This window comes from Heloderma suspectum, chromosome Z, assembly GCF_057233095.1.
Source record: "Heloderma suspectum isolate Gila_16-S chromosome Z, 16-S_ref, whole genome shotgun sequence".
Taxonomy (NCBI): Eukaryota; Metazoa; Chordata; class Lepidosauria; order Squamata; family Helodermatidae; genus Heloderma; species Heloderma suspectum.
In genome coordinates, this window is record NC_139476.1 from 7,347,173 (window position 1) to 7,359,691 (window position 12,519).

The following is a 12,519-nucleotide window of genomic DNA, read 5'->3' on the forward strand; positions in this document are numbered from 1 at the left end:
AAGTGACCAAAGGCAGCACGCCAAACCCACTTCCCTGAAACATAAGCTTTCTTCTTTCCAAATATTTACCCAGGTCAGTAGTTCTTCAGGATTTCATACACGTGCGAAGGAGCTATACCACAGGAGGGCATCTACTTTGCTGAATCTATTTTTGATTTGTTTTGTACCAGAACCTCAAAGTCCACCAACCAGAGCCATGTAATGTATCGTAAGGCATACATACTCTTAATAATAATAACCAGGGTGACTTTGAGCATATTACTCAACCCAGACATATATTTTCATTCCCAGAACTGAGTTCACAATCCCTTTACAGAAAAATCTATTCATGGGATTCCCTCTAAGCTTTCTTCATTTCAGCAGCGGGCGGGAGGGGAGGGTTGCTTTTAGTTGCTACTACTGCTAAACAATTGAGTCAGAAACCCTTCCTGCAAATTGCCCAGAGATCTACCAGTAGATCCAGATCGCTGACCACCCGAAAGTCATCTGACCCAAGGGTGTCATCTTTCATCATCAAGGTCCCAGTGCCTCCCAAACTTTTGATAGTTGAATTCCACTTTTGCTGTTTCTGAATTAAAAACTGGAGGCACACGTTCATCTTTGTCGTTGAAATTTAGACTATCCAAGAGGAAGAATTATTTGCCGGCAGAGGAACTCACCTGGATCATAAAACTGAAAGGGACCCTAAAGGTCATCCAGTCCAACCTCCTATTCAATGCAGGATCTGCGGTGCAGGATGCAATTATAGCATGCCCAACAGATGGTGCCCAGCCTCTACTTAAATACTTCCAATGAAGCAGGGTCCGCCAGCTCCAGAGGAGGTCTGTTCCACTACTGAGCAGCTTGTACCATTAGTAAGTTTCTCCTAACGTTTAGCCGAAATCCGCTTCTTTGCAACTTCTACCCCGTGGTTCTAGGCCCGCCCTCTGGAGCCACAGAGAACATGTCTGCTCCATCTTCTGCATAACAGCCTTTCAGATATTTAAAGATAGCTATCATGTCTTCCCTTAACTTTCTCTTCTCTGTAGTAAACATATCCAACTCTTCCACCCATTTGTCATAGGACTTGGCTTCCAGACCCCTCACCATCTTGGTTGCTCTCCTCTGGACATGTCCCAGTTTGTCAATGTCCTTCTTGAAATATAGCACCCAGAACTGGACATGGTACTTCATCTGCCGCTGACGGGCTCAGAACAGAGCAGAGCTCTAATTTGATTCTACATCCTGTGATGCAGACGCCATGCTTCTGTTTGTGCAGCCTGGGATTGCATTAGACTTTTTAGCAGCTGCATCATACTCCTGGCTCATGTCTTGCTTGTGATCTATTAAGACACCTAGATCCTTTTCACATGCACTGCTTCATCTGCACGAACTCCGCTGTTCTGAACTGAATTGAAAGAGGCAAGCCCAGAACAGCCACTCATGCAGAGATCTTTCTGTCAGCTTCCTCTGACAGAGGAGAGGGCTTTGGGTTGATGGAACCCAAAGAGCCAGTGTGGTGTAGTGGTGAGAGTATTGGACTGGGAGCCGGGAGATCTGGATTCTAGTCCCTGTCCGGCCATGGAAGCTCACTGGGTGACTCACAGACTCTCAGCCCAACCTACCTCACAGGGTTGTTGTTGTGAGAGGATAAAATGGAGACGAGGAGGATAACATAAGCTGCCTTGGGTTCCTTGCAAGAGGAAAAAAGGCAGGATAGAAATGCAATAAATAAATAAATAAACCCGCTCACCGTGTAAATATTTCAAATTCCCCATAATGTGCTGGTGGTTCCAGGCAAGCCTCGGTGATTTACAGCCCAAACTAAAAACACATGAATGCATTAGGTCACTGTTAAGAAGCCCACAACCCTTCACTGCTCCCTTCCTGTACCCCTCCCCCTTAAAATAATTTGTCCTTGCAACTCTGTACGTGCAACGCTCCCTCTGACACCTGCTCCCGTGCATCAGGCCAGATTCTCCCCTGACCTTTTATTCTAAAGACTCTCAAGTATTTAATTAAAAAAAAAAAGAAAGGAGAGTGATTGGAGTATGGAAGCAGAGCTGGACTTCAAGGGTTCTATTTCCAGCTCTGATGGACACGAATTTTGGGTGCCCTTGAGAGAGAGGGCTTTCCGCTAGGCCAAGGAAGGCAATGCACGTGCTACTCTCCAGAAGGAGTTATGTGCACTCAGCAACAGTTTTACAAACAAATCCTTTGCCATGTTAGCTCACCTGCTGACAGTGCCCCCCCCCCCCCGGCAAAATGGCCACAAAATCTCTCTGTGTTGCAAAAGGATTCTGGCAGATGTTTGCCACCTGTGCCCCCTCCTAGAAAAAGCGGACCTAGCTTTGGCCTTTCGCGCCTTAGAGAGTCACTTTCAGGTTGGACTACTGTAAGGTACTCTATGTGGAGCTGCCCTTGAAAACAGTCTGGAAACTTCCATGGGTCCAGAGCACTGAGGCCCGGCTTATTTCGACGGTCGGCAGGGCGGCAGACCATACCGGGCCAATTCTGTCCCAGCTTCGTGGGCTTCCAATTTTGTTTCTGAGCTCAAGTCCTAGCTCAAGGTGCTAGTCCTCAACAGGAGGACCAGAATTCTCAGGAACTGCTGCCTCCCATGTTGGACTTTGGCTATGGTGGCTGGGAATGACTGGATATGCAGTCCAACACATCTGGAGAGCAGCAGCTTGGGGAAAGTTTCTCTAGAATATGCAGGCCCTAGGAATAATCCTAGCTGGGGTAAGACCAGCCATGTTGAACTGGATTAGCCAGTCGCCAACCAGATACCTCTGGGGACCCAAAGCTAGGCTGGAAGGCAAGAACCCTCTCCCGCTGGTATTCATAGGCAGGCCAAACAGGGAGGTTTGTCTTAGACCTCCCCTAAATCTCCATGACTTTGTCCAATTCCCCCGTAGCACTATCCAAATTGGCGGCCGCCATCACATAACAGACCAGGGGAGCGACAGCCTTGCAAGGTGGGAACTGATGAGCTGCTGCTGAACGGTGAACGCAATCACCATTCCTGCCACCACTCAAGGGGTGGACAATTCGTATGCTGATACGACCAGAGAAGCCAGACTTGGCCAATTTCTCTTCTGCAGACAGTTCTACTCAAGACGCAACCTAAAGGCATCACCCAGGTTAGATTACTGCAACGCGCTCTACGCGGGGCTGCCCCCTAAGGTGCATCTGGAGACCGCATTGCAAGGTGACGGCAGCCAGGGCGGGGGACCAGGGCTCGCTGCTCAGGGCGCATGACTCCGGTTCCGTTTGATTTGCACTGAATTCCAGTATGTTCCCAGGCTCAATTCAAAGTGCTGGTTATCTTCTATAATAATAAAAGAGGATGTGGTCTGTCAGTGCCATAGTGCCAGGACTGTGACATGCACGCGAAAGGGAACTGAGATGTGGGCTCAGTTTCTGAGGGTCTTCTTTCTGCCCCTTCACCAACAGAAGTGTAACGTGGGGATCAGAGAAGGTGGGGGGACCTTTCCGTTATGGTACCTCTAGATGTTTTGGGCTACAACTCCCACAAGACCCACCCAGCAAGATCAATCGATTATGGGATTAGGAGTGTTGTAGCCCAAAACATTTCCTGCCCCTGGAACAGCCTCTCAAGAGAGGCTGTTTACCTCCTTTTAAAGAGGCTGCAATCCTATGCACATTTATCTGGGAGTTAAGCCCCAATGAACACAGGGGGGATTACTTCTGAGTAAACACCCATGTTTACTCAGTTTAAAGAGGCTCTACCTGCTTTTATACAGGCTCTTAAGGCTGCAATCCTATGCACATTTACCTGGGAGTTACGCCCCAATGAACGCAGGGGGGATTACTTCTGTGTAAAGATGCACTGTATTGCACTGTATGACTGTTTTACGCTGGCAGGCATGTTTAACACTGGAGCCTTCTCCAGACAGATGGTTTTAGACGGCTTCTGTCCTCTTCTCCCCTTTCCACCAAAACATGGTGCTCAGGACAGCTAACAACACAATCCAGATTACAAATAAAGCCTTAATTGGAACACAACTTGAACACAAATCAATTAAAAACGCAATTTTAAAAAGTTCCAGAGCCTGAGATCAGCCACTGAGAAGGCCCTCTGATGGTGGCACTATCAAGAGAAGGGTCTCCCCAGGTCTTAAAACCCAGGAAGCCCCCTTCATGACGGAATGCTCCTCTGCTTAGATTCTATAAACAGCACATCAGGAAGAAAACTAGCAGGTCAGGAAGAAGAGGCCTATGCTAGTTTTCTCCCCAAAAAGCCACTTTTCTACATGTAAGAATCTCTCTTCTTCCTGCCGCCTCTCCATGACGGAGTGTTGTATCGTATGAGCTTTCACTGCAGTTTCCTTCAGACGGAACCGGCCCCAGACAGGCTTTTCCTACAGCCCCATATCTACTGAGAGCCTGGCCTGCAAACAAATGTGGGCAGACTTTTGTTTAGGCTTCCTAGACCTGGGACTGGCTGGGAATTATGAGAGTTGCTGTCTAACACATCTGGAGGGCCCCAGGTTGAGGAAGGCTGCATTAGGCTTTTAGGATCTACTTTATGTTTTCTTGATTAGGATCCCAAAGAGCGCCACATGGAGCCAGGTGCAAAGGAGTGGATGGGTGGGTCTTTATGAGCCAGATGATAAACTGACTCAGCGGTGAAACCAGTCGCACCCCACCAATCTGTACAAAGTACAGATCTTCTTGATCCAGCGGATTACAGATCCAGGGATTCAAACACAAAAACTCCAAAACTGGCTACAGGACCTGTTCACACGGCATCGAAGTACTTCTCCTATTTTCGAGGCGAGGAACACAAGAGGCTGAGAGATAAGCATTTCACACACAGTTAACTTCAGAATGCTGTTTTTCCTATGTTGGTAGTGTTAAACTATTGGGAGAGTCAGAAACCTTTGCTGATGGCAAATCACCTAGAGAACTACCACCGTAGAGCTGATCTGGCTTCTGCTTGCCCCTGCCCGAGATCAGAACTGTGCATTGTAAAGAAAAATCAGTTGTAGCCAGCAGGCTGCATTTGGGAGAGCTTTGCCCATCTGCTACTGATTCTCTTGCATTGAGGAATATTTGTTTGTTTGTTTAAAGTATTTCTATGCCGCTCCACAGCCAAAAAGGCTCACGGAGCAGCTGACACGCAATCAGTAAAACAAGACCATTCCTGCCCGCAGGCTTACCATCTAAAGAGACACACAAGGAAAAACAGATGGGGAGGGCGGACGGGGGGGGGGGGAACCATTTACAGAGCAATTATATTGTCCTGTGTGGTGGAGATCCAGGGCACAGCCTCTGTCAAATCCCAAACCTTGCTTGGCTCATGCCAGCCAGGATGGAAAGGAGGGACAGCTTCCCCCTTTTTCCAGCACTTTTAAAACTTAGTTTCCCCCCTCTTCCATTAGTTCCCATGGGAGGGAAATTAACTGCGCCAGCTTTAGGGCTATGTTGGGAGAACAGGAGTGCTGTGGAACTAGCGGATCCAGATGCAAAAATTCTGCTCCCAGAATGATTCTGCTCTCGGAATGATGACTTTTTGTCATTATTGCTGGAGCAGTAAGGGCAGGAGCAGTTTCTGCACCCAAAACAGGAAGGCTTGCGAGGGTGGACCTCTTTCTGTATCTGCGAATCCCCCTCTCTCCATGGGCATAGATGGAAGTCCACTTTAACCTACGGCCCGTCAGTTGAGCCCGTCATGAGCATATGACTGCATTCTAGAAGGTTATTTGTTTTTAAATAAGAAGGTGGTTTGAAAATGCAGAATATAAAATAAGATAGTGTCTATACTGCTTTCCAGGTATCTGTCCCAAGGAGCTTAGAAGTCTCACATTTCTCACAGGGAAGACAGAGGGGAGAGTAAACAATACACATTAAGGGTGCAATCCTATACATGTTTCGAGAGAAAAACGTCCTGTAATTCCCAGCATTCCCCAGCTGGGAATTGTAGGATTTTTTTCTGTCTAAACATGCATAGGATTGCGCCCTAAGTTCAGTTACAGGGACAGAACCTTAGTTACTGTGGGGCGGGTGGGCTATGGTTTCGTAGGAAATCAGGAGAGCAGCACAAAATCCAGACAAGGAGAAGGGGGATGAACCGCACAAGGAAACACTACGATTTTATCAAACAAAACACCCCACTCCAATTCCCTGCTGCTGTTCTATTCAAAATGCATTAGGGACAACTCTTCATCAGAGGCAGCTAAAACAAAATGTTCAGAAGTACCCTAATGCACTATAAAATGTATGACTTTAAGATTGTATGCAAACACATGCCATTGGACAATAATTTTTATATATGTTTATCATCTATAATAATGTTAAAAAGAGACTGTCCATTTTCCTTTGACAGTTTGTGCTGCTTTCCCCTCTTTTCTGGTCTAAGAGGGTTGGGCCAAGGACTTTATGGCAGAGTTGCAGAACCTCAGGGCAGGTTACCATTCCAGCCTGCTCCAGGACTCACCTCTTTCCCACAATCACCAATCATCTGGAAGTTTCCTGGGTTCTGTGCCGTTTTCCACCCATTCTTAAAGGTTGAAATGCCAGTTCCTGGCATAAAGGACTTTAAGCTAAAATAGGCTGCTACTTTTGGTATTTCTGACCCCACCCCATTTTGCCTTCAACACCGCGCCTTTTGCCCTTGGCCCCGCCCACCACTGGAATGCGGCCCCCAAGAGTTTATGTGAAATGGAATTCGGCCCTCTGGCTGATAGAGGTTAAGCACTCTTGTTGTATGGAAACACGTAGGGTTTTGAAGAGATAACTGAAAGAAGGGGGAGATGGACATCAAGGGGTGCTCTGGGAGAGGGCTCCAGGAATAAGAGGCAGCCTCCCAAGAACGGTGAGGCTGTTTATGGGAGCAGGAGACTTTCAGACAGTGCTGCTTGAATAGTGAAGGCCACAGACAAGGGTGTACTGGAACACAAGGGCAGAGATCCATCTTATGGCCTTGGATTACCTAGGTCAGCCTCCTCCAACCTGGTGCCCTCTGGGTGATATGGAATACAGCTCCCATAATCTCCACCACTGGGTATGCCAGCTGGAGCTTATGGGAGTTCTAGTCCAAAACATCTGGAGGGCACCAAGTTGGGGAAGAAGGAGGAGAATCGAATGGCAGCTCACAAGGTCTTGGTTCCTAGGATCCCAATCAAATTTTAAAATCCCTCTTCGTCCACCATTCCCGATCTCTCCCCTGAGGAACCCCTAATGAAACTTCTGGGGTTGGGGGGACCCCATTTGCAGCTGAAACCCACCCACAGATAATGACATCAAGGTAAGATATAGCATCTGCATGCACTCTCTCTCTTTCCCTAAAGCAAACAGCACAGAACACAGAGATGGCATGTAAATTGTGCCAAGACAAAATACATCATTCAAGCATGCATGGATTTCTTCTGTCTGCATGATCTATTTTGCACGGGGAAGGCAAAGCCTCCCTCCTGCCTTCCTGGAGACCCTGCTCAATAACAGATGTTTCACTGGGCATTAGCCACAAAAGCTAGGATTCGGGGGTGTTGGTACCACCACCATCAGACGCATCTCTGGGGACGCAAGACAGGGCCTTCTCGGTGGTTGCTCCCAGGCTTTAGAACCCCCAGCCGAGGGAGGAGAGGTTGCCCCCCTCTCTGTTGTCCTTCTGCCAGCAGGGAAGAACCTTATTATTCCTGCAGGACTTTGACATATAAGTTGGCCTGTTGCTGAAGGGGGGGTTAATTGGTCGGTGCTGTTCATTTCTTTTATTTTTTGTGGGTTTTTTAATTGTGTTTCTAATTCATTTGTGTTTCGCTTATGTTTTAATTAAGATTTTGTTTCTAATCTGGACTGTATCATTTGCGCCTTGAGCACCACTTCTTTGGCGGAAAGGTGAGATGTAAATAAAAACAAACACACAATGAATCCTCACGCTTGTTCCTGTTTTGAGAAACAAGCCCCGGAAAAAGATTTGATCTGGGGTCAACAAAGCACAGCAGTGCGTGGCACGATGCCACAGCTAAATAGGGATTTGATTGGCTCTCCAGCATTTGTGCCCGAGGGAGGGAGAGCGAGATTGGTGGGACAGGGAAGGGAAGATGAGAGACGAGATCATCTTTGGCATTTGCGAAGATGTGGGGGAAAGTATCATCTTAATCTGGCATGATTGAGAGAGGCTGCTTCCCAGATGGCCTCAGATGCGAACCACGGAGCCCACGCCTGCTCCCAGGAAGCGGACAGATGCTACTGGAGTCTGGGAATTCCTTGCCAGCCACAGGACACAGAGGCTTGCCTCCTGCAGGGTGCAGGCTGTTGAGAGCATCGCACGTCAGCCACCCAGAAAGCATAGGGTCCCCCCCACCAAAACGTCCTGCCTCTGGGAAATCCTCTTCTCATGGATTTATCAGCTAAGGGCATTTGTGGTGTCTGGCATGGGACCCCTTCATACTACGAAGTCTTCTGGGAAGGGTATTAGGGCAGAGGCCTTCAGCCTCCTGAGACCATGGATGCACCTTTAACCTCATCGTGGAACATGGAAGCCACTTCTAAATTTCAACCGTATGCAGCTCTCCACTGCCCCCATCTCTGCATCTCATCTTCTCCTTCTGGGTCTGCATTTTGCCACCGTGGTGAAGGACCCATAGCTCAGCAGCAGGGCACCTTTAATCTCCAGTTAAAGGGGTCAGGTAGCAGCTTCTCCAAAAGATCCCAAGCCCGAGAGCTGAACTGGTTTAGATGGACCTATGGTCTGACTCGGGAGAAGATTGCTTCACGTATGTGTTCAACCCCACATATCTTTCTCCTCTTCAAAACCCTATCACACCTATCATGACTCAGTATAGCCCCGCATCAACGTCAAACATGTCCAATAACAGGAATGGGTCACATTCAGGCTTGCGTGATCTATTCTAGCGATGGTTGTTTTTTCAACAGCCTTTCTCAAACTGGGACCCTCCAGATGTTTTGGACTACAAATCCCAAACAGGTTGGGGAAGGCTGATTTACTAGAATGCCAAGATCTATTAATCAGAGCCAGACACGAAATGGTGGCCTGGGGGCAGGTCACCTCATAAACCATACAATGGTTCCACTTGTGAGTTAGCATTGATTGGGCATTCTAATACACCTGCCTCAACCTGCCTAGCAAAGCTGAACATAAGTACTACTCCCATTTTAATCCCAACCAATTCGTATTCCCATTTTACAGATGAGCAACACCGAGGCTGAGAGATAAGTAATTAACACAAAGCCAGCCAGCCAGGGCAGGGTTTTGTTTTTCTCTTGCTCACGTTAAAGTATTGGGAGTCAGAAATCCTTGGAGATCTACTGCAGGTTACCTCCTGCCCTATAACCTACCTGCCCTATAATGCATCCAACAGGGCAATCAGTAGCGGTGAAAAGGCAGTCTGTTCTTTCAGGGAAACTTGTCTGCCCTTACTGACCTGAACACAGCTGGGGAGGGAGGGGTGGGGAGGGGGAGAAATTGGTCCACAGCATTCCTAACAGCTTTGCATTCGCTTCTGTGAACAGCATGGAATAGGGGTCATGACTTAGAATGCTGATGACCCACAGGTAGACCGCTGGCCTCACTCTCGACAGTCCTATTACATTTCATCATCATCATTTAATTTATATGCCGCTTTCCCATAAAAAGTGACCAAAGTGGCTAACAGAACAGCAATACAACAACAACATTATAATAGGACCTCATTACAATAATAAACAACTCATTTCACTGATACTAACATAATAATATTTCAGATTAATTACAAAATAGGCAAAATCAAACACAGCAACACAATATCAATTATTTTGATACTGTCATTATCAGTGATATCATCAATATCAGTGTACATTTTACACTGAGATCCGGTATGGTGAGGTCGTTCAGGTGTTATGTCCCGTGCACTGTGTGGACGGATAAAGGGTTTAAGCCAAAAAGCAGCCCCCGACATGTACAGATGTCAAGACAAAAGATTAGCCACTGAAGAGAGCTCCTGATTACAAAACTCTACAATCCAGTTTGGCAGGTACAATTATAAAGTCTGCAAAGAACACTCCTCCCTTCGCCACCGCTACCAAAAAACAGAAAATTCATACTGCATACACCAGCCTTCCTCAATGTGATACCTTCTAAATGTTTTGGACTACAACTCCCAGTATTCATGACCATTGGTCATGCTGGCTGAGGCTGATGGGCACTGGGAATCCAAATCTTCTGGAAGGCACCAGGGTTGGGGAAGGCAGACACACAGTATAGTACTGAAACAACCATGGATTAACCCATGCCCTCCTGCAAAGCGCTGGCCGTGTGTTCCGGATTGTGGGCAATCTGTGTTTGAAGCGCAACGCTTTCCCCAAATTCTGCCAGAAAAAGACAGAAAGGAGGCAGCAGCTCCTAGATCTGCCGTTCCAGCAACGTTTTCACTTGGAGGAAAACTTCTGCTGGGACGGCCTTATTTCTAACCAATGCGTTTGGGAACAGGCAGGGGGATGTAAAACCTGCATGCAAAGCCAAAGCCCTCGGAATCAAGCACAGAGCGTAAAGACTCACCTAGTCGAAGTTCCCCGAAGTTACCACACCCAATCTTCTTCCCGACTCGAAAATTCGGGCCCACCATTAAGACTCCAGAGTTGGTCCCTCCCGGTCGGCCCCCGTGCGCATTCTTGATTCCACCCGTTTTAGACATCCTTCTGCCTTCTTCGTTTTCCCCTTTCCCACCTTTCTTATCAAAATCCATAAGTTTGTGATACCCCGGCCTCTCCACGGTTACGCCGCTGCCATACAAATCCCAGCACGGCCGAAACTTGAGGTGTGTGGGGAGGGGGCAGGGGGCAGGGGAGGGAGGTGAAGGGGGAAGGGAGAAAAGAAGGAGCAGATCAAAAAGCAGGACGCTTCCAGGTTAATAAGCCATCACGGGTGGTGTGGAAGTGGAGGAGGAGGGGGGGAGGGCGTGAGGGGGTGAATTCCACCCGCATGTGCCGGGCTAGTGGAATGGGAGTCCTCTTGCTGGCCTCGCTAGGACACCCATCGGCACCTCCGACTGGCTGCTCGCTGGAGAAGGTGACATGATGGAAGAGAGAACATCCCACGGCGATCCTTCACGTCCAAGCTGGGGAAAGGCGAAGGGGAGAAAACAGCACAGGTTAGTGCATGAATCAAAAAAGAAAAGGAAAAAGGGGGGCGGGGGGGGCAGGCAAGACAAGTTCACAGACGGTCCGGTCCGAGCAGCGCTGTGATGTGAAGTCAAGCAAATCGACTGAAAACGTTTGGATCAATCGAAAAAGAGCATCACCTCGATTCACTGGACAACTCATTTTTAAACAGTTACTTATTTTTTAGGGCTGCCACCGTTAATTGATGGATCTAATCAATTAACCAATAAAGAAGGGGTGTGAGGGGAGGGCCTCGTCAGAGCGGGAAGGTCAGATTTTGTCTCGAAGCCAGCAAACCATATGTTACTCAACCACTGGCAACTCAAATAATCACATATCCTCCCGCCATTTAGCCCTGGTTCGACATCCTTTTTCTTCCTCCGATGTCTTCCCTCATGTGTGTTTTCCAGCCAGACTGTAGAAGCCCCACTGGGGCAGGGACTTGTCCTGCAGTTCTTTGTCAAGAGTCACCTCCACAGAGGGATTATATAAATTATAAAGTTATGGCCAACTCAGAAAATGGATGCCATTGCAACAGGCCTTTTTCTGTGAGGACCCTGGGATTGGAAGAGGGAGAAGAAGGGTGCAAAAACTCTCTGAGCCCCCTTGCACAAGGGGGGGGGGGCTTTCCAACAGAGTTTTGTCCACATAAGAGGAAGTGGCAGCCATTCATTTCTACAGCACAAAGGGGCCTATCTTGCGCCCCCCCCCCCATGCAGACCTGAGCCCTGTTCTTACCTGCACAGCCTCGCCTCAGTTTCTTGGTTATGCTACAGCAGGGATGGGAAACCTCAGGCCATGGGTCAAATCCAGCCCTCCTGGGTTCTGCAGAAGGCCACACACCCTTTTCCTGGCCAAATTTCCTTGATGACCAAGCATCTGGTCACTTTCCAGCTTTTGCACTCCCCCCGCCCCTTCTAAAATACCTCTCCTAAGGCCCAGTGACTGGGCAGTAAGAGCTTTGAGCTAAAACATGCTGGGTGGTTGTTTTTTTTCTGGCCCAGCCTACTCCGAAATGCAATATGGCCCTTGGTCGGAAAGACATTTCCCAGCCCTGTGCTAGAGCATGCTGGCCTTTGAGCTCGATCCACGGAGAGAGATTCTGCGCTTCTGTTGTCTGGTATCGAGTTTAGCTTCTTACCGAACAATATTGTGCACATCTGCTCAGATGTAAGCCCCTCTGAGTTCAATGGCACTTGGCCCTAGGTAAGTATACACAGAACTGCAGCCTTAACTTTTTTTCCTTAGAGAAGCATTTCTCCAATTTAGACACTTTTAATCCCACATTTTTGAGCGTCTGCCTCGGAGCCTTAAAAAGGGGGTGGGGAGCAGAGGGGAAAATATCTCACAAGTACACACACAAACCCAGTTTTTAAACGGCACACTTCTGTCAATCTGATTAAGACAAGGCTT

The 12,519-nt window shown here is 48.1% G+C and overlaps 1 protein-coding gene across 8 annotated transcripts in view; it reads right to left on the reverse strand.

Moving 5' to 3' along the window:
* CSNK1G2 (casein kinase 1 gamma 2) overlaps window positions 1–12,519 on the reverse strand; it is a 77,087-nt gene that overhangs the window by 34,426 nt on the left and 30,142 nt on the right. For 4 of the 8 annotated variants that reach the window (XM_084826418.1, XM_084826419.1, XM_084826423.1 and 1 more), the window contains exon 2: window positions 10,505–11,063. The exons of 1 other annotated variant lie outside the window; for it this stretch is intronic. In XM_084826418.1, coding sequence (XP_084682544.1) covers window positions 10,505–10,691 — 187 coding nt within the window. In that variant the 5' untranslated portion in view covers window positions 10,692–11,063. Of the gene's footprint in view, window positions 1–1,732; window positions 2,507–10,504; window positions 11,064–12,519 lie in introns of those variants that run through there. 3 more of the 8 variants (XM_084826420.1, XM_084826421.1, XM_084826417.1) reach the window with 2 other exon arrangements.